This window comes from Megachile rotundata, chromosome 7 (assembly GCF_050947335.1).
Source record: "Megachile rotundata isolate GNS110a chromosome 7, iyMegRotu1, whole genome shotgun sequence".
NCBI classification, from domain to species: domain Eukaryota; kingdom Metazoa; phylum Arthropoda; class Insecta; order Hymenoptera; family Megachilidae; genus Megachile; species Megachile rotundata.
In genome coordinates, this window is record NC_134989.1 from 13414452 (window position 1) to 13438195 (window position 23744).

Sequence of the window (23744 nt, forward strand, 5' to 3'; positions counted from 1 at the left end):
GTCCCAAAGAAAACTTCTTTCTGCCAGAAGAAAATCCCTAGATTTCATAGAACAGTGAACAGTCAGAGTAGATTAAGTCTGGCCAGACATCAATCACAGAAGTTATACTCGACCGCACTGCTAGACCATGTTAAATCGAACATTTCTTTCACTGGTCCATATTTCGATAGATCTGCATTAACTGCAATCGGTTAAAAGAAGTGGATCGATCTGGTAAAAAGAAGGAAGGGGGTCGCGTGGCTCGTCACAGACCATAACAGCGCAGGAGTTATGGTTGTGTTAGGGGATTAGAAACAGCGACGATCATCGAATGATCGGTGCACTGGCACGAACACGAGGACATATGTCGCGGTCCAGGACCCTCCATTACGATATTAGAACGAACTTATCGCGTTAGGTGGCTGTAACGCGCGAAAATAAAGCTGCCAAGGGTCTGCTGATGGAAACGAGGCGATAATGTTTCGCTGCCACCGGAAAATCGAATCACGTTCGGAACACGTTGCTTCGAATACGTTCTGAAATGACTTATGTGCACTGTATCTCCTAATTTTTTGTTTTGGCGGAGGTTAATTATTAGTAGAGAGGGTGCTATGTATATTAAAATTGTATGATCAATTTTATTTTATATTTTGTTTCATTATTAATTTGAGGTAGGGTGGTAATAGTTAGTGGATTTAAAATATTTGGACATATTTAAAGAATGGATATGTTGGAACATTTCGGACATGTTTAAAATGTGTGGAATATATTTAAAATACTTGAGACATGTTTAAAACGTGTAGAACATATTTAAAATATTTTGGACATATTTAAATTTGGGGGACATGTGATTAAAGAGCGGAGTGGACCTCATTAGGGATGATAACCGTAGATTCGCTCGATGAATTCACGCGATGAAACATAAAATGAAACTATGACACATTCAAATATTTTAAGTTAATAAAATAAGACTATATGATTGGTGTGTCTACAATTTAAGCACAAGATGAAAAGCACCTGTTCTGTTGCTAATTACGATTGTTTTATATAAGCACCTTTCGATAAATCTTCAGTACTTAGGTTAAAATCAGAACATTCTCAAAAACATGTCAAGCCACAACCTATAATTTTTGTATACACATGCATCCTTTACAATCCTTGTTATATTGTTACAACGAATAAGGAAGATTAAAATGTATTGCTATATTTAATCGTTAACGAACTTCAAAAACAGGAGCTACGCTTTACTTAACGATGAAAGGAGTGACCGAAGTTCTCACGATCGAAAGATAGTTATCGGACTCCGGTCAGGTTATCAATGTCGAAGTAGCGTTTTCCGCTCGCGGAAGCTCGTTCTCGCATCGCAGAAGAGCTCTCTCACGGCTAATGCATTATCGATTTCCATTTTCCAGGCCACGGCGGAGTTAACCAGCTCGGCGGCGTCTTCGTGAATGGAAGGCCCCTACCGGATGTAGTGAGGCAGAGGATCGTCGAGCTAGCGCACAGCGGCGTCCGACCGTGCGACATTTCCAGACAACTCAGGGTATCTCACGGCTGTGTATCCAAGATACTGTCGAGGTGAGTACCGACACCGTTCCCGGCGCCATCCAGTTCACCGCCGTATCCGTTACAACCGCAGCCCCCTGATCCGACCCCCGGTGCCCGATACACCTTGCTTTTTGCCCTTCTCCTCGTTTGGCGCTCCAATGATTTCCTCGATCGATTCCTCCAGCGGGGATCGAGATCACTGTGAGATCGACTCCTTGATGATGGGAATTGAAATTGCCCGCATGCAGAACCTGTTCCTTCTTAATTGATGTTCTCGATTCTAGCTTCAACGGGATTTTATATCGATATCAACTTTCATTTCGCGTTCATTCATAGGTTCAATAATTTGAATGGTGAATTAGGTATGTTAGGAGGCAAGGATGAATTCTTGCCTTTATGCAAAGGTCTGTAGATAGATGCAAGTGGATGATTTGTCAAACAAAAATGTTGGATGAAATAAAATTGAGATATTGTCACCAAAGAATGAAAATTGTAAGCAGATATTTTTCATGAATAGACAAATGCATATGTCACATGTCATACATGGTCCACATCCTACGGATCATAATGCAAAGCTGTCACAAGTAGTCAAGTAACTCGATGGACTATAAATACATTGTTCATGCAAAACTCATTAGTAGTCACAGTCAACTTCGACCAAATAACTACCACATGTATATATGAAGAATTATTAGCTGCTGTTAAAAGTGCAAGTAGTTGTGATCAAGAATCATGTTCCACTTTGAACAGTTGCAAACCATAATCAAAAATGACACTACAAAATAAATAGTAAAACAATGCTATAATGAACTGTTGCTAACGTCCTTGGTCGAACAATTGAACGAAGTCCATAGCAGAGTACGACTATAAAGAGCATCGTATAAGACTCTTGAGACTCATTCGATAATTGTCCGCCAGAGAAAAACCCGTTCTCGATACCATTCGACGCAGATTTATGCAACAGATCAAACGTAACACCGTAATTTCCGTGGAAGGCCACCGGGTGCACATCGAAAGAAATAGAGAAGAGAAAAAAAGTAGACTATTTCTGGTCGGAGTGATTTAATTAAAGACGCTGTTAGGAGGCGAACGAACCCAGGGATGAAACTGCGACGCCCGGAAGGAAGGAACCACCCCTCTGTTCCTCGAGCGACGACGGGGGGTGCCAGCGGGTGCGACGATATGCGGTTTCCATGTTTTTTCCACCCTCCTCCCCGCGTTACATAACGGGTGGCCTCGTGCCGTTTTGATGGCCCGAATGTCATGCGTCCCCGCAGCTCCGATATCATTGTCATACGCGGACTCTCTTTCGCGTGTACCGAGTGCATAATAGGGTCGCTGGATTATTTACTCCGCTGATCCTCCACCGCTCCCTGGATTTTCCGGCCGCCGGTAATCTAGCCAATCGAATTTCGACAGCGTATGATCGATCGCGGTGAATTTTCAATTCCTTTCAGTCGCTCGCTGATGAGGTCCGGCCTCAAATTTTGCATGGTAAAAATTTGAGGTTGGTGTTGTAAAAAGAATAGAAAAATGAAGCAGATCGTCGATTAAAAGCTTGCGATATTTTGACGCAAGGGTGACGCACCCTGAGTGACGCTGTTGGAGCTCAATTTTTATTTGCATAGTCGATTGTATAATATCAAATTGACATTACGTTTCAACTTTCTTCGTCTCTTTTGCACTTCTATCGAATGTGACTCGATATTTCCCTTGGATCTTAAAAATAATTCAGATGAGCAAAATACGCATAATTTCAGTTAGTGATCAAATAGAAATAGAAATCACCTATGATAATGCATCCTAATACAGATTCTCCCAGCGCCATTTAACATACAACGTATTAATTCGGGATAAAAGAACGTTCCTATGGACCATTCGAAACGGAATATTAACGCGCATGGAATTATTATAGAGTAAATTGCGGGTCCGGTAATTAATCGAATCTGCGACGATTTTAATCAAAGTGCCCGAACGATTTATCGGAGGCAACATTGGCGGCAATGTGTTATCGACAGAAATTAACAGCTACATTAACGTCGGCTCTCCTATTTTTCTAGCGGATCTAAATTTATAGGGGATCGATGGGTCGCACAATGGCTAACCGGAGGAAAAAGGAACAGTATTGAGCGGTTTAGCGATGGATTTCCTAACGATTTATCCAAAAAGCACGAATAAATTAAGCCGAGATGGGGAAACGGTAACCTTTCCTGCCACGAAACCCGCTCCCGGCGGTACGCTTTTTCCGCGTCCACGTTGTTCGATTGAAATTCAGATGCCACGGTTCGGCGATATTTCAACCGGAAACAAAGGCTACAGAGAGTAAATCGATAACAAATAGGGGGCAAAAGAAATTACAGCGATTCGAGTTTACGATGGAATTAACTTCTTGTACTTTGATGGGTCTGGTACGTGACGCACTGAGGATTTGAACTTGACGCATTGAGAACTCGAACGTGACGCACTGGGAATCTGAACTTGACGCACTGAGGACTCCATCGTGACGCACTAAGGACTCGAACTTAACGCACTAAGAATTTTAACGTGACGCACTAAGGACTCAAACTTGACGTACTAAGCACTCGAACGTGACACACTAAGCACTCGAACGTGACGCACTAAGGACTCGAACTTGACGCACTAAGAATTTTAACGTGACGCACTAAGGACTCAAGCTTGACGCACTGAGGACTCGAACGTGACGCACTAAGGTCTCAAACTTGACGCACTAAGGACTCGAACGTGACACACTAAGCACTCGAACGTGACGCACTAAGGACTCGAACTTGACGCACTAAGAATTTTAACGTGACGCACTAAGGACTCAAACTTGACGCACTGAGGACTCGAACGTGACGCACTAAGGACTCGAACGTGACGCACTGAGGACTCCATCGTGACGCACTAAGCACTCGAACGTGACGCTCTAAGAACTCAAACGTGACGCACTAAGGACTCGAGCTTGACGCACTAAGAATTTTAACGTGACGCACTGAGGACTCGAACGTGACGCACTAAGGTCTCAAACTTGACGCACTAAGGACTCGAACTTGACGCACTAAGGAGTCGAACGTGACGCACTAACAATTTAACCTTACACAAATTTCTAATATGTTTCAATTTGAGGTTTGAGTGCAATTAGAATTTGCAAAGTGAAGATTCCTAAATAAAAAATTGACATAAGATTGAAATTTGTGTTTGACATAGATATGAATAGTTCTGACCGACACATGTGATAAGTAACCAAGTTAATCAGTTTGGTGGAATTACAAGATGTAACATTTTCATGTTTTTGACCGTCACTTGTCGCGAATAACGAACCGATGCTTTCAAGCAGATGTAATTTTACAACCGGCAGATTTTACAACGCGAAGAGCGAAGCTTTGAGCCGCGACGACGAGACGCTGTTAACGCCGTAGGTTTACGCAGTCACGCGTCGCTGATACGTCGCGACGCCTTCTTCGAAGAATCGAGACGGTTTCGACTGCTGCGTTCGAACGAAACGGAAGCGCTTGTGGATAGGTGGAAGGTTCACGGAGAGTGTCGAAAACTTTCGACTACAGCTTCTTTGAACGGTTTTGGAAAAATGTGAATGTAAGAAAAGTTTAATAGTTCGGACTGATTTAAATAGTTTGAGATAGCTTGATCTAAAACTGGACAACTATGAAGACAGTTTTGAAAGATGATTAATATAAAAGCGTGAATGTAAGAAGAGTTTAATAATTCAGACTGATTTAAATAGTTTGAGATAGCTTGATCTGAAACTGGACAACTATGGAGACAGTTTTGAAAGATGATTAATATAAAAACATGAGTATAAGAAGAGTCTAATAATTCGGACTGATCTAAATAGGTTAAGATAGCTTGATATAAAACTGGACAACTATGAAGACAGTTTTGAAAGATGATTAATATAAAAACATGAATTTAAGAAGAGTCTAATAATTCAGACTGATTTAAATAGTTTCAGATAGCTTGATCTAAAACTAGACAATCATAAAGACAGTTTTAAAAGACAATAAACATAAAAAAATCTAACTTTACATGGACTAATGATTTGCTTCACGTTAAAGACAATGAAGAACTACAAATGTAAGAAACATCTAATCATTTGAAACAATAATGGCATCCAAACTAAAGACTCCATACTCCATGTCTTCAAACGCCATATATACAGAAAAAGTGTAACAGTTTAATCCTGTAACCTTAATAAATCCTCTAAAATAAAATAAAGAAATAGAATAACATTAAACAGAGCAGTGATTACGAACATTCTGCCACATCTCGTATTAAACTACAAATTAATGCGATTCCCAGAGTGGAACGATTTCAAAAATCGCAACGACGTAATGGAGATCTCGCAGCGGAACGTGGGCAAGGAAGAAAAAGGGCGAGCAACAGCATGTGGATCGGGAATGGGGTTTTACGCCAGATATAATCGTAATAATTTTGAAGCGGGGCCGACACGAGCTCGCCTGTTTAAGGGAACCCTACCGACGCTTTTAGCTGCAGGTTCACGGGCAATCGTTTCTCGTTCGGGGAGAATATTGCCGAGTGATACATTGTACTAAGCCGGTGACACGATTTAACGACGTGCAACGCGAATTGACGCCCACTTTTGACCCTGCTGCAGAACGGCTTCCATTACCCTTTATTCTCTCGTTTATTACTTGTTACATATTTATTAAGTGAACGTCGAAAATATGAGGAACATTTGAGACGTGCTATTTCGTGCAATGTATGGAGCATCAAACATGTTGAGTATGAAGCTTTAAATATGTTGAGCATAAAGCATCAAACATGAAGCATCAAATATGTTGAGTTTGAAATATCATACATGTTGAACATGAAGATTTAAACATGTTGAGTATGAAGCATTAAGTATGTTCGACATAAAGCATCAAACATAAAGCTTCCAACATGAAGCATCAAATATGCTGAGTTTGAAATATCATACATGTTGAACGTGAAGATTTAAACATGTTGAGTATGAAGCATTAAGTATGGTCGACATAAAGCATCAAACATAAAGCTTCCAACATGAAGCATCAAATATGTTGAGTTTGAAATATCATACATGTTGAACGTGAAGATTTAAACATGTTGAGTATGAAGCGTTAAGTATGTTCAACGTAAAGCATCAAACATAAAGCATCAAACATGTTGAGCATGAAATATGAAACATACTGAGTATGAAGTATTAAACATGTTAACAATAAAGCTATAAATATGTTGAATATAAAGCATCAAACATGTTGAGCATAAAGTATGAAACCTGTTCAACTTCAAGTACCAAACATGTTGAGTATGAAGACTTAAACATGTGTAGATTTAAACATTTGAACTATGAAGTTTCAGACAAATGAAGTTCGTTTATAATGTGAGGTCTGAAGCATGTAAAGATCGTTTAAAGTATGATGTTACAAGCAAATGAAGCGCATTTGCAATATGGAGTTCCAAACATATGAAGAACATATGAATTCATGTGTGGTAGTCTCAGATGAATGTGATGAGGTCTTAGATGAATAAAACTGTAATATGTTGTCTCAAATATATATGAAATTCAGTCAAAACATGATAGTCTCAAACATGTATATAAAATTTATTTATAGTATGAAGTCTCAAATAGATTAAAATCGTTCAAAGTTCATGTTCATTCAAAGTATGAAGATCATTAAAAGTATGAAATCTGAAACACATAAGCTATACATTGAGCTATGAAACAAACTATATGAAGTATGAAATGAATCCGTAACTTTGAGTGTGTCGATGTCATACTTTGATGTACGAAAAATGAAATTGCAGTGAAAAAGTTTTGGTTAGGTACCAAAGTGACGAGAAGCCATGTCGACGAACTCTTAATCGAATTCCACCGTGCCAGATCAATTTCGAGTTTTCCCCCTGATCCCTTAACCAATACCGATTATGACCGCTTTCTCTCGATACCGCTTCCTCGTCTAATAGCTTCCAACCTGACACGGCTACCTAGCAACGCTCGTCGAATCAACTTCTCACGCTTTGACGAGTAACTGATACCTTCTCTACCTGAAACGGAGATGGAATATCGGTTCTACCTGTGGGACACTCTTACGTGTAACTTCAAATTTTCTAATTTCCGGGTTTTTTATTCAATCGTAGATACCCAAATCTCTTGATTTCTTAACCTCAAAAGGCTCAAATCTCTTAATCTGTTCATTCCTAAACTTCCAATTTCCTAAATGTCCAAATCCCTAAATCTCCAACTTCTCAAACTCCCAAATCCCTAAACCCCAAATTTTCTAAACTCTCAAGCTTCCAAATCTCTAAAAAATCTAAAAACCGAAACATCGCAGAGTAAAAAATGCATGACCGTCCGAGTCCGCCGCCTCCGTCCGCCATTTTGTATCTAGAATCCTAGCGTCCGCAAAATGAACGATAGGAAGCGTTTTCGTCGGAGGACTTCACGTTCGATTTATCGCGTACACGAGCGAGCTGGCAAAGCGGGTTGCCAGCAAAATTGGCGAGGTATCCAACGGGCGCGAGTCGACGCCGGCGGCGGACCCACATCCATCAAGGCGGCCCACAAGCGGACCATTATTGCGGCTCTTTCTGCCGTAATTGAATTTAAGCACGAGCGAAGATATTATTTAACTAATTAGACACAAAGGGCGCGTTCACGACGGGCCAATCGCGATTGCCCATCGCGCGCATATACCGGCCCCACTGGGAGCTCGCTGAGAGACGAAAACAGAGTAAGAGAGAAGGAGAACGAACGGTCAGATATGGAGGGGGGAGACAGCAGGGGGCAAAAGCCGTTTGTTTTAAAACAGCCGGTCGTTGACGCGCCGCTGGACGGCGATTCGTTATTCCGACGTTGCCCGCCCGTCGCGGGAAAAACGACCGTTTCTCTCTTTACCGTTCGCGGCGATACGTGGAGTATTAAGTCATTTACCGTTCCACTTCGATTAGAGAATGTACCTTCTTTTCATTTTGAACTTGTGGAACTATTAGGAGGAACTGTAATTAAGTATCTTGAAAAACTTGCAACGTGAGGAATTTTATACATGAAGAACTTTGTACTTGAAAAACTTGAGTACTTTAAGGAACTTGCAACTTGAAGAACTTGAGGAGAACTATAATTAAGTATCTTGAAAAACTTGAGTACTTTAAGGAACTTGTAACTTGAAGAACTTGAGGAGAACTATTATTAAGTATCTTGAAAAACTTGAGTACTTTAAGGAACTTGCAACTTGAAGAACTTGAGGAGGAACTCTAATTAAGTATCTTGAAAAACTTGAGTACTTTAAGGAAGTTGTAACTTGAAGAACTTGAGGAGAACTATAATTAAGTATCTTGAAAAACTTGAGTACTTTGAGGAACTTGCAACTTGAAGAACTTGAGGAGAACTATAATTAAGTATCTTGAAAAACTTGAGTACTTTAAGGAAGTTGCAACTTGAAGAACTTGAGGAGAACTATAATTAAGTATCTTGAAAAACTTGAGTACTTTAAGGAAGTTGCAACTTGAAGAACTTGAGGAGGAACTATAATTAAGTATCTTGAAAAACTTGCAACTTGAGGAATTGGAGGAACTTAAGAATCTTGAGTATCTTGAGAAACTTGAGGAATTTAAGTACCTTGAGGAACTGGAGGAACTTGTAAAACTTGTAAATTCGTGACTTTGAACTTGAGTGCCCAAAAATATAGCCGTACCTCTTCAACACTAATGCCCCTCTCGCTATCAATTCACCCCAAGTAAAATCGTATTGCAAGTACCACACATAACAACGTATCACAAAATATCTCTCAAATCATACCTATACATACCTATTTCACCACGCCTAATTATATTACAATTTGCCATGAATCATTCCCGACCAGTTACTCTAAAATAAAAAGTGATTCTCAAGATCGAGAAGTATCGGAGGCGTCGAATTTCATAGCATGTCGTAAACAATGGTTTATGGAATCGCACGCGTAATAATAAACGAAGGTGTCAGAAGTAACGAGATTGTTGTAAAGGGAACGTAATAGAATCGTGACATAGATCTATCGGCTCAGTGTCTTTTTGTTCGCAGGTATTACGAAACCGGCAGCTTCAAGGCTGGCGTGATAGGCGGTTCGAAGCCTAAGGTGGCGACGCCACCGGTTGTCGAGGCGATCGCTAACTACAAGAGGGACAACCCGACGATGTTCGCCTGGGAGATTAGGGATCGATTGCTGGCCGAAGGCATTTGCTCTCAAGACAACGTGCCATCCGTCTCCTCGATCAATCGGTAAGTCCAAAATCATACTGATGCTCTTTGACACATTTGCTTCGAAGATTGCTTCGACCTTCGTGACCATTTGATGGCCACCTCTGTTTCGATAAAATTCATGTTCAATGAACAATTCTTAGAAATATTAACACTAAACCTACTGTCATGTAACGTGACTTAATAACACAATGCGTACATTGATCTTCAAACATCTACACCCAGTCTTGTACTAAAAAATGAAAGACTTGAAACACCTCTGAATAGTCGAAAATCCTTCGAAAATTATTTTCCAAAGAAACCAAATTTGTTTTGGTTAACGATACGATTTGTAAACGATGCTAACGCTGTATCACTGTATCAGTAAAGCCCCGTAAACGGGGAACTATCGAACCGCTACTTCACCGAAAGTTCCCAACTGAAAGAATCAACCGTTCGTGAAAAGCACGCCCTCAACACTTCTGCCTCGTAAACTGTTCAGACGAAGAAATTGATTGTCGAAAAGGTTGCGAAGGAATTAAACGACTAGCATATGCCTTAGACGGCCAATGGGACCGATTAGTTATCCAGCAAGAAGAACCCTCGTTGCATCGAGATAAAAGTGTGCACTCGGTCCGTCACCCCGATCCTATTGACCTTTGGCAGGTTCCTCCGGGAATAGGCCGATTAATTCAAGTGTTTTTGCGTCGCCCGTTAGATCGAGCGGGTGGACAGGGTCGGCTAGAAAGACGAGAATCCACTGGTAAAGGGATGGTCTAGGAAACAGGGAGCGAGGTCCCATGAGACGGCATTACAGCGTATCAGCACCGCGCAAACTGAACGAGTGCCCCTCGTGTCGAAAAGGAACAACGGAGAAAAAGGGATGGGGCGGTCATTGATGGGTACACATATGTCCCGAGATTTAATCAGTCGCTACTTAAGACCTTATCTCCCGCTTTATTCGTTCCCTGTACGCGCCTACTTCTCCCTCTTTCCTGAACCCAGCCCGCAAGCCTGATAATGTAATCGAGCGTAATGCGGATCGGATTGGATACAAGTGAAATCCGCTAACGCGATTTCCGTCGGCCACCGCCGTTAATGGAAACGCACGCAAATTAACCGGTACGCGTTAGGCGGAAACGCGACGATTTAAATCTTTTACTGTTATCGGCTTTCGAGAACATCGATCTTTTTGAACTTTCTAAAAAGTTTGTAACGGTAATAGACTGTATGAAGGTGTACCTATGTATACGTATACATAGGTCTACACCCACGAGATGATTGTTCTATGCTCTCTGCACTTAGAGAAAGAAATACTTTCCTTGTTATATTGTATTAATATTCTTGTATTGCTTGTTACTTTGTATTGACAACTGTATACAACTGTTGTAAGCAAATTTTAGCCCAGACACTTGAGAAGTCATACGTCTTTTTACTTCAAAGAATTGAATACCCTCATTCTGTTTGCAACCTGTCGGGGCTCATCTTGTGGATGAGTACATACACACACGTATAGAATATACATATGTACATGTAGAGAATGTGTCCACATTGCAAATGATATTGAAGGGTTTGAAATTTTCTATTAGTCCAATTGTAGTTGCGACAGGTAGGCAATTGACGCAACATGATTAAATAATCGATATTCTTCACGTGATCTCGAGAAAATCGTAGTATTAGCAAGTGAATGAACATTGAGAAAGACTCGAAAGTTCGTCGGAGCATAATTTCGTTCTTTACAGTAGCGCCAGGTCGTTGCTGTCGTCATACTCACGACAGCGTGAAACGTGGGCGTAGGTACATATATACAGGAATTGCTTTCTGACCGAGGTTTTCGATGTGTCTAGGATTGCAACGGAGGGTGCGGCGGTGGCTTGTTGCTCGAGTGACTCCTCCACCTTCTCTCCACTCTCTCTCTCGCGTCCTCTGAAACCTTCTCCTTTTCCTCCTCGTCCATATCCCCCGGCCCAGATGGCGGGTATTGATCTGAATCCGGAGAGCAGATCGCCTGGAAAAACTTACCCCGCGGATACTTACCTACCCACCTTACCTACGTGCACCTATCCAACCTACCTTCACCCGCTCACGTACACCGAACCCGCAACCTTCCCGTCCTATCTACGTGTAGGTAAATGTATTTCCGCTCGCCGAGCAATGGATAGAGTCGCGTGATGCTCCACTGCCTGGAAAGCACTGCACGGGAAACGTGCTTGGACCTTAAGTGATTGTTTACACCGATTTATCGATCTCTCTTATTATGAGCTGAATCAATGAATGTTCCATAATCTAGTCACTCTATATGAAAGCTAACTCTTATATCTTTAGAGGCACTGCATCTTTAGATCAACACTTTCTGTCATTTCTCTAGCATGTGATTTATACATTCAGGGATTTTTGTGTCATATGTGCATATGTCTTGAGATCTCTATATGGACCTGTGTCTCAAGGTTGCTACATGCTTAGGTCTCTACATCCTCAGATTCCTTCATCCTTATATGACTATGTCCTGGGAGCTCTTGAAGATGATGACACAACTGGATTCTTGTATTCCTAGATCCTTAAATCTGTAGATCCTTATATCCCCAGAACCCTATATCCTGGGAGCTCTACTCTTGAAGATGATGACACAACTGGATTCTTATATTCCTAGATCCTTGTGTCTGTAGGTTCTTATATCCCCAGAACCCTATATCCTGGGAGCTCTACTCTTGAAGATGATGACACAACTGGATTCTTATATTCCTAGATCCTTGTGTCTGTAGGTCCTTATATCCCCAGAACCCTATACCCTGGGACTCCTAAATGTAAGAGGCCTAAGTATGTAAGAGACCTAAGGTATTTGTGAATTTCTCACATCCCTCGATCTCTATATTCTCAGATGCCTACATTCTTAGATAACTATACCCCTAAAGTGACTATGTCCCTAAAGTGACTATGTCCCTAAAGCGACTATGTCCCTAAACTACATCCCTAAATTAAGTAAAACTTGAGCGATATTCCAAAGATCCAGAAACCTATAAAATTCAGTATCAAACATAACAGAGTACGCGAGCAAACGAGAGACCTAAGGTATTTGTGAATTTCTCACATCCCTCGATCTCTATATTCTCAGATGCCTACATTCTTAGATAACTATACCCCTAAAGTGACTATGTCCCTAAAGTGACTATACCCCTAAAGTGACTATGTCCCTAAAGCGACTATGTCCCTAAAGCGACTATACCCCTAAAGTGACTATATCCCTAAAGCGACTATGTCCCTAAACTACATCCCTAAATTAAGTAAAACGTGAACGATATTCCAAAGATCCAGAAACCTACAAAATTCATTATCAAACATAACAGAGTAAGCGAGCAAAACGAGAAGCAAAGTTTCTCGTTGCAGAAACAGGGAACTGGGAATATCAGAGAACCACGAGCACGCCGGGATTTCTCCCATTATGAGCGTGTCTCGGTTTTTCTAGCTTCGAGCTAGCTTTCGTGCGGAGAAATAATGATACGGCTAATATAATGTATTGTCCTGGTTCGCCGAGGCACTTTGGAACTGGACCGGCTGCGAACGAGAGACAGAGGCGGAGAGAAAGGAAACGGGTGGAAGCGATGGTGGTGGTCCGGCAGAAAAAAGCGGACGAGCTGAGCGAAATAATGGAGTGGCTTTCGCGAAAAATAACAGTTATATATCCTGAGTATGAGCTCGGGATCGAGGAGAGCGGAAAAACTGGCGAAAAACGGGAGTAAGATTGGACGGTAACTGTTCGAGACTTGTTTCTGGCTTTGCCGAATCGGACCATGCGATTCACCCTCTTTTCTTCTTGCAGACAACTCTTTTTAACTCTGACCTGTTAATTAAACTTTAACTTGCTCTTCTGATTTTAACACTAGGTATTAAATGGACAGTTAGCATCAGATTTTGTTGGATCAAATTGCATTCAATTTCTGGAAGGAATAAGTCAGGAAAATCGCGTGTTTGGTTCTCCACGAGAATATGAACTAGTTTGCGATATGTGATCGTTGCAGATTGATGAGTGGTTTCAGACGCCATCAACTTTCTTCATCAACCTCTTCTAAAATCTAGAATGTGGTCAAATACTAAAATACACCTAGTTATTTAACAAATTACTGAACAATGCAATAGTGTTGCAAAGTTTACACATTTGAAGATGACCAGTCTCGATCGACTAAGGGTAGAAAGCCGCAGAGGTTAAGGGCTGAGACGAAAATAAGAGGATAGAAATTGGCGATGGAACATCGGCGAGGAGGATTTCGGGAGGAAATATTGATAGGCTCGGGTTCGGTTGCGGAGTCACGCTCGAGTAGCCGTCTCTCGGCCGAGCTGTATCTTACACACGTATACAAAGTGAACGTGTAGAGGGGGTCCGTTCTACTCTCTGTGGTCTCTCTTCCTCTTCGCGTTTCTCCCCGAAACTCTCCTTCCTGCCTTGCTTGCTTGGAGGAAGTCTCAGGGGCAGATCGATAAGGAGCGAGGTTCGCCCGAGGGCTTTACTCCACAGCCTCCTTCTTCTCGTTTCCTCCACGCAGCCCTCGACGTCACGCTCTCGCGTATGCCTTCGCGTTCGCCCTTTCTTGCGGCTACCTAGTCGATATCTAAGGGAAGATGACTCCCTTCGTTTCGCTCTTCTTCCGCTCACATCTTTCTTCCGCCCCTTCACGGCCTATTCTTTTCGATGCCGAAAAAATCGATTTTTCTTTCTTAGGACATCTATGACCGCGGAAAATTTTATGACTCAATGTCTATATCTTTATATCTGTACATGTAAATGTCTGTGTCTGTGTATGTCCCTATGTCTATGTCTATGTCTATGTCTATGTCTATGTCTATGTCTATGTCTATGTCTATGTCTATGTCTATGTCTATGTCTATGTCTATGTCTGTCTCTATGTCTATGTCTATTCCTATGTCTATGTCTATGTCTGTCTCTATGTCTATGTCTATGTCTGTCTCTATGTCTATGTCTATGTCTATGCCTATGTCTGTCTCTATGTCTATGTCTATGTCTGTCTCTATGTCTATGTCTATGTCTATGTCTGTCTCTATGTCTATGTCTATTTCTATATCTATGTCTGTCTCTATGTCTATGTCTATGTCTATGTCTATGTCTGTCTCTGTCTCCGTCTCTGTCTCTGTCTCTGTCTCTATGTCTATGTCTATGTCTATGTCTGTATTACACCTTCTATATGTACATGTATATGTATATGTATATGTATATGAATATGTATATGTATATGTACATGTATATTGCATTACACCTGACAGAAACAAAAAATACTACTTGTTATCTTGTCACAGACGAAATATGTCAACAGACATGTCACCTTGTGTCCATATGTCTGTGGTCTCATACTGATCTGAAAACTTGAGACTGATTTAAGCATTCTCTACTTGCAAATATTATTATCATATACATTTGTAATTTCATTCTCTTATTTCTTATCGTAGTTAAACAATGATTATTGTTTAGAACTTGAAGGTAACATTTGGACCTCCAAACTTGTGTTTCTAAACAGAAACTATAGTTCTATAACTTTACTGATCAACTTTCTCTAATGTTTGAGACCAGTAACCAATAACATTTTTGTCAAATAGAAAATAATTGAAATAAAGTGGAGCAAAAGGCCGAACCCAGATCACGTCTGAATTATTTCATGATTCGTCCTTAAAGAATCGCTTCATCATTTATCTCGTCCCGTTAGTTTAATTCGACGTAATGACCATCCAGGCAACAACAGTTGGTAGGAAATCTGTCGCGTCGAATCTCGATGGAATTGTATCAATCTGTCATCGCACTGTTCCGCGTGCTCCATCCCGTTCCCGGTATCGGGTCAATCTCCCGTGGAGGAGCCTGGGTCTCCTTTGCTCTCCATTACTTCCATATCATTTCGCACCCCCGGAACCTCGCGGAGCAACGCCGTGAGCGGCGCAGAAGCAGCCAAGCCATATGGCCGGCTGTTCTCCACCGTGCCAGGAACAAGGGTGGCCGCCAATAGGATGGCTGCTACTTTCATGCCACTTTCGGCTTTCCGCTCGACGTCACTGCTATCTCCCTGTTCATCTTTCGCTTATTAAATTACATCCCCATAAATAACGCCTGCCTACCGAACTGCCTTATTTACCATTCCATCGACTGTGCGGGAGTCTTCGTTCGCTGATTCTTCACGACGTGGAACATCGTCTTGACCTTGTTTTGTCACTGTGCATTTTATGTCTGGCGAAGTAGTACCTGAGATGATTATAGGACTGAAATTATTATAGAGATGAGATTATTGTAGATACAACGGATTTTAGATACATGTGATGACTTTATTGCGAAGGTTATGTTGATATCAAGCTTCATACTGCAGATTTCATATTGCAATCGCTCTAAGAGTATCATACAATATTGTCACATTTAATACGGTTTCTAAACTTATATGAACTGAGTGCAGCTCAGGTACTTTCATAATAAATAAATACATAGTATAATTGCAATGTATTTTTCAAAACAGCAAAGACATGTGACCAAACTTTGAAATGTTTCGATTACAATTACATTCGAATTGAAGTACAAATAAAATTCAAGTACAGTAATAATACAAATAAAAGATAGAAATCACGTGAGTGTCGGCGAATATAAGCTGTAAAGTAGCAGGGTAGTGCGGGTTAAAAGCAGCACACGCGGATTGAAACAATATGGTGCACGTTGAAGTTTCGTTAAAGCAGCCATATTTGCAGAACGAGCAAGACCCCTCCTACCTTAACGGAGAGCACCCTCGGGGTTGGACGGAGGATTCGGGGATGATGCTCCGCGTTCAGAGCGGCAGCGACGGCGCGTATCCATAACCGTCCTTTGTCTGGATAACGCAATTATTACCGCGTTTCATCATACTCCCTTCCCCTCGACCGAAATTAGCCTCAAATGAAGTTACAATTACGGGTCCTTCGTGTCCCCAACGTCGAACGAAGGGAAAACGATACGAGAGACGGAGTGCGGTGGTTGAACGTCGATGACGACGACGACAACCGCAGCAACAACGACAGGAAAGACGACGATGAAGAGGAGCCTGTACCGACCGAGATACGCAATCCGGGTTGCCGTGGAAACGTCAGAGGACAGACGGAACCGCAATGAAACCGGATGGCCGCCTACTCTGCCAGCCCATAATGCTTCGTCCCCTTTTGTTCTTGGCCGAGAGCTGGAATACTAAAGTTACTCAGCCGGTGCACCGTCAAAATTGTTCACCGGACGGTGTACATCTCTAATTTTTCAAATTTTCGCGCCTTTAGAATTGTAGTCAATAGTCAAACAGCTCGTGTATAATTTCAAAGTTTCACTTGAAGGTAATTTGACTGTTCGCAAACAGCAACTTTTAAACTTAAGTTAAAAAGTTAAATTCTTTTGAGGTTACTAATAATTTATACTATTCTTTGTTTCACTAGGTTTATACATCATACGGTTCATATTATAGAATCAGTTAAAAAATGCTTATTCAAATTATTGTATTAAATAAAATGGTGACAGAGTCGCCTCTCGCAAAGGGTTAACTATGTCGAGTGTTGACAATTGAAGAAAGCATCAAACGAAAGATGAAGAGATTCCATTGCAAGCACTGCATGACTGTACTATGGCCGATATCGCTAACGAGGGAAAGATGGAATTTCAGCGTGGCGAGTGATGACTCGCGGAAACGAGCGTTTAATAGCTCGATGAAGCCGGTGATTGACAGTTAATGAAGCATCGGATATTCGAAGATTAATCGGCCATCTCCGATGAAGTAATCACGGAGAAGTTTAATCGAATATTATTGTACGCGGCCAGCGTAATGTGCCTAGTAATCGAGCGTGGCGCGAAATGGCGGCGTCAGCTGGCACGGCCCATCCGTTGGAACTGAGAATTCCCTATCGACGATCTAGGACGAACACAATCTTCCAGTGCAAAAATTCTAGCGCCTTTCAATTATTTCCTGGAGTAATTGGCAAAACACGAATCATCTTGCTATTGATGGACTTCAAATTTTTTAAGTATCGTAGATGGAAACATTGATAAGAGGGTAACTGAAGCAAAAATCTTACAAATCAAATAAAATCGACCATCAAAATTGTAGAACATGATCTACGAGAAAAGACAAAGTAAATCGAAAAGAATAATCACCACAAGATGTCAGAAAGCTAGATATTAAATAGAAAGCTAGATGTCAAATAAAATCTCGGACCATCAAAATTGTAGAACATGAACTATAAGAAAAGACAAAGTAAATCAAAAAGAATAATCACCACAAGATGTCAGAAAGCTAGATATCAAATAGAAAGCCAGATGTCAAATAAAATCGACCATCAAAATTGTAGAACATGAACTATGAGAAAAGACAAACTAAATCAAAAAGAATAATCACCACAAGATGTCAGAAAGCTAGATATTAAATAGAAAGCTAAATGTCAAATAAAATCGACCATCAAAATAGTAGAACATGAACCATAAGAAAAGACAAAGTGAATCGAAAAGAATGATCCCCAGATGTCAGAAAGCTAGACATCAAATAGCGGAAACCAAGGGTGGTTATTTGCATAGGAAAGCAAATGACCGTAAGATTAAAAGAATTTAAAGGATCGACAACTTCATAAGAGCCCCCGGGTATCGATTTTGGGAGTCAGGTATAAATCAGCGAGGCTCGAAACGCATAATGGCCCGGCAGATAGACTTTATGTCCTCTTGACTCTGGTCCGAGGGGTGAGAGAGGTGTCGGTAGAGACGATATATTATAAATCGTGTGTTACATTGTGCTTAGAGTGGTATCCTCGTGACTGTTGACTCGCCGGTATCATTGTTGGAAGAGCGGCTTTTGTTGCTCGTACGCCAGCCATCGCAAACAAACACACAAACACGCTTTGCGCGGTTCTGAACACACACGTACGCGTCACGGTGGTTGTACGGTGTCACAGTTAATATAGTTGTGTGTACGGAGCAAGCAGCTGCTGTTTGACAATGCGAACTACGTCCCCGGATATAATAATATACTCGTCCCTGAGTACCGGGAGAAGGGCCAGACACTTCATCAAAATGACTGCGATGCGGTGTTAGGGTGCCTGCTACGGTGTTCTGCTTTAATCTAACACATACCTGGCTTCCTGTACACCCTCCAAAATCTTCGCTTTCATCGTATTCTTCGGGTTGGTTTTGGGATCGTTATTCTGTCGTTTGGTTCGGATTACATGGTACTCTCGTTGTATCAGGAGATTACAGGGTTAGTGGTTATGGAGATACAATATGTATGAGACAACTTATAAACTTGATGATGTGGTGTGGATCATGGATGATGTGAGGAATTCGTTACATTGCTGTGAGAGTAAAGTGGAATCGTCGATTGCCAGGAGCATTCAGGATCACGGGCAGAAAGCTGGTAAAAATAATTAAGCCTGGCCGCGAAAGGTAACACTGGCAACAGAAACGGTAAACCCCGCTTCCTCCGGAGTAGCTTTTGTTCAAGAATCACACCGTAGTACGCCGGGAAGCGGCGAGTACAGCACGCTCGGGGTATATTACAGCCTCTCGAGAGGTGGCGGAATATCAGGATACACCTTTTCCAGCCATTGTGTGCCTCTGAAGGGCGTACAATGGCCGTGGAGCGAGTCCCGTATTGTGTCTACAGCTCGACGAAATAGTTCTGCGACTCTTTCCCTCGCGCCCGTTCCGTGACCCTCTTTCTCTCGTCCTCTCAACCCTGGATCCCATTCCCGTCTTGCCTCTCTTTCCTTGACTTTGGGTTAAAGAGAAACGGGACTTCCGTTTCGATGCTACACGCTCGCGAAGCATCTGCCCGGGGATGCTAAATCCTCCAAAGACGACCGAAATCCCCCGCAATCCTCTCCCAAATATAATGGGGCGTAATAACTTTTAAGTCACGCGCGTTAGCACCATGAACGACTGGATTTAACCGTAATCGACCCGGCAACTTTCTACGTATATAACTTGCAGTTACATAACATCTGTTTACTAAATTATATTATAATAATTGTGCACACATTTCCAGAATTTTATACAAAATTAAATATATGCATTAACCCTATGTTGCACTTCTGCAACTTTATAGATGAAAACATTGATGTCATTGCTGATTAAAATATATTTTGAGACAGTCGTTCTTATCGCAACAGAGAAAAACTAAAATGTACATACATTACAATACTGCAAAATGTTTAAACATTAATTATGGTTTATGACAAAATTCATAAAAAGTCAAATAATTTTGTACATATTTTAGTGGAACATCCTTCACATATTCCAGAATTTTATACAAAATTAAACATCAAAATAGCATATAAAACCCTATGTTGCACTTCTGCAACTTCATAGATGGAAACATTGATGTCATTGCTCACTAAAATATATTTTGAGACAGTCGTTCTTATTGTAACAGAGAAAAACTAAAAAGTACATATATTACAGTACTGCAAAATGTTTAAACATTAATTACAGTTTATAACAAAATTCATAAAAAGTCAAATAATTTTGTACACATTTTAGTGGAACATCCTTCAGATATTCCAGAATTGTATACAAAATTAAACATCAAAATAGCATATAAAACCCTATGTTGCACTTCTGCACCTTCATAGATGAAAACATTGATGTCATTGCTCACTAAAATATATTTTGAGACAGTCGTTCTTATTGCAACAGAGAAAAACTAAAATGTACATACATTACAGTACTGCAAAATGTTTAAACATTAATTACGGTTTATAACAAAATTCATAAAAAGTCAATGCCGCCCTCAAACCTGTTGAATCAGAAATATAAAAAAAACCACATCCCCTGAAATGTCTGGCCATATTAAAAAATGTCTCCAAAAAATGGCATCGACAGAGTCGCTATTTAATCCGAAGAAATTAACCCCGGCAGAAAATTGAAGTCCTTCCAGTCACCGAACGCCGAGAAGCCGGGGGGTTGAACTGTCAGAGGGTGGCGAGGTCGGGGAGTTTTACCGGCGAAATGCGATAAAGTTGCCGTAGAGGTAATTTGAGTATAAAGTTTTATTCGCAATAATTTAGCCGCGCGCGTAGAAACGAGGGTTGGCGGGAGCGTTCGGGAGCGTTTGGAGGTGCTCGCCCCCCCTCGGGAAGCGTACAGGAGCGCGGGTCATATATTTGATGGGATACTTGGCATAAAGTCGCGCATAAAAGTAATGCCGACATTAAAGTTTGTGGTTCCAGAGCCGTGGCACGGCTGAACCTCATCCTCCTCGTACCAACTATTCTGCTCTTACTCACGGAACGTCTTTGCGATTTTACGTTGAGGAGACGAAAGTGTCTTTAAAGTATCGACCTCGTTATGGTACGGTGTCTTAAAAACATCCTGATCGAAGTAAACAATGCACGGGTTATTATACTCACGGTGACATCGGGTGATTATTGACATAATTCCTTTATTAGTCTATGACGTATTGACAACATGACAATTATTGAAAATTTCAAATGTATGTAAATACATCACTAAACTGTGAGAAGTGATGATTACCATCACTATACTGGTGACAGGAAATAGTTTGTGAAAGCTCAGCAGCCATGTTCGAATCGCGAAGTTGCATCGAAAGGTTTAAAAGGAGGATGAAGTAAAAGTGGAGTTGCGAGGGCGGTTGGTGGCACTTCAGGGTTGATAGTCGAGCAGTTTAGTTCAGGAGTGGCCGTTGGGGAACGATCTGATGGCGCCAGGGGAGGCATAGCTTCTTCCCACGTGGCACCCTCGACACGCTCTACCCTCATAATTCTGCGCGGCCTTCCTCCAGGCGCCACCTCTGGTTTCTCCGAGGCGTCGTAACCGTAAGTGCGACTGAGAACTTCATCGAAAGCCGGAGAAATCCCTCCTTGTTCACTGTCGCGAAGGATTGGCGAGCTTTCCGTACACCCATACCCCTGATCGAAACCGCCATGTGATTTTCCACCAACGACAGCTTCACCCTCTTTTCGTTTCACGCTGCTGTAAAGGCAGCTTCAGGAAATGTTACTCAAACTTTCATGAAAGAATATTTCCCCATCATTGTTTGACTTATTCAGGTTGTCGTCACAAATTTTTATTTGGTATCTTAGTTTACTCGGTTACTGAGGACCACGTGTTGGATCACCACATGTTATTGCTATATGTGACGTCTACATGTGTTAAATCTCTACATACTAGGTGTTGACGTGATCAATTCTTACTGATTAGATCCCTGTGAGTTAGATCTATATTGTGCGTAAGATCTCTGCGCGTTGAACTCCTATGCGTTAGATCCCTACGCGTTAAATTCCTACGCATTAGATCCCTATGCGTTAAATTCCTACGCATTAGATCTCTACGCGTTAAATTCCTATGCATTAGATCCCTTCGCGTTGAATTTCTACGTATTAGATCCCTACGCGTTAGATCCCTACGCGTTAAATTCCTACGCATTAGATCCCTATGCGTTAGATCCCTACGCGTTAACTTCCTATGCGTTGGATCCCTACGCGATAAATTCCTATGCGTTAGATCTCTACGCGTTAACTTCCTATGCGTTAGATCCCTACGCGTTAAATTCCTATGCGTTAGATCTCTACGCGTTAAATTCCGATGCGTTAGATCCCTACGCGTTAACTTCCTATGCGTTAGATCCCTACGCGATAAATTCCGATGCGTTAGATCCCTACGCGTTAACTTCCTATGCGTTGGATCCCTACGCGATAAATTCCTATGCGTTAGATCTCTACGCGTTAACTTCCTATGCGTTAGATCCCTACGCGTTAAATTTCGATGCGTTAGATCCCTACGCGTTAACTCCCTACGCATTAGATCCCCACGCGTTAACTTCCTATGCGTTAGAACCCTACGCGTTAAATTCCTATGCGTTAGATCCCTACGCGTTAACTTCCTATGCGTTAGATCCCCACGCATTAAATTCCTACGCATTAGATCCCCACGCGTTAACTTCCTATGCGTTCGATCCCTACGCGTTAACTTCCTACGCGTTAAATTCCTACGCACTAGATCCCTACGCGTTAAATTCCTCCGCATTAGATTCCTCCGCATAAAACCTTAAATTATCCTTCCTCCATAAAGAACCCTTAACGTTTCCTGTTTTAAAATAAACACATCTGAAGTTGATCATCGAAAATCGATTCGCTTCCATTTTTTCCAGCGATATCGCCGCATGATTAACGCGAACGAGGAACGCGCACCCGTTCGGCCTCAGAATTAAGGCAGACCTGTTTCATGTAAATTTCGCGACGTGTAAGTTACATAAATCATGCAACCCGTGTCGGTACCGAATCGCTAACGGTCGTTCGTACACTTATAAATGCATCGTGCAAGTAGCAGCGAACGCGATGCTAATTAGAAGAGAGGAATGGCTCGGGCGATGAGTTTCATGTGGAATGCTTCTGCCTCGTTCGGCACTCGAAACGGCAACGTGTGGCAACGGTTCGCACCATCTGTACGTCGATAAAATCTGCACCTGTTGTACGAACGTTCTCCGTCGTTACACTTATTAGATCGCCGATCGTGCTCATTATACCGGGGCCGTTACATTTTATCGCGATTCGCGGAAGCCACGCGAACACGATTTCCATCGTTCCTAGATTGATCCGGCTTTCCGCATTTGACTAATTAAAAACTCGATTCGCTGCGTTGTTTATTCAGGAGACAGGATTTTAGTCCTCGTGCGCCAAACGGCGTCCGCATTCTTGCGTTATTACCGACTGAGGATATTATAGTCGCTTTTCGATTTTTTGCAAGATCCGGTGCTTAATTGTGCATATATAAAACCTATAGAAAACCTGTAGGATTAGAGTAGGAACGTTTAGAGAAGATTAGGGTTAAGTTAGGATTTGAGAATTGAGAATTCAAGAATTCTTCATGGAGCTCCATATTTTGGGACTTCAGAGAAAGACTACATCTTAGGACCTCAAGAAAAACTCCATTTTAGAACTTCAAAAGAAAGATTTAGCTCAGAGCCTCAATATGCAACAGTCACATAACATGAAAGAATATTAAAGATTG

At 41.6% G+C, this 23744-nt stretch overlaps 1 protein-coding gene across 10 annotated transcripts in view; it reads left to right on the forward strand.

Annotated features, from left to right (window-relative positions):
- sv (paired box protein shaven) overlaps positions 1 to 23744 on the forward strand; it is a 214429-nt gene that overhangs the window by 173537 nt on the left and 17148 nt on the right. For all 10 annotated transcript variants that reach the window (XM_076533599.1, XM_076533600.1, XM_076533601.1 and 7 more), the window contains 2 exons: positions 1392 to 1557; positions 9584 to 9781. In XM_076533599.1, the coding sequence (XP_076389714.1) occupies positions 1392 to 1557; positions 9584 to 9781 (364 nt within the window). The remainder of the gene's footprint in view (positions 1 to 1391; positions 1558 to 9583; positions 9782 to 23744) is intronic.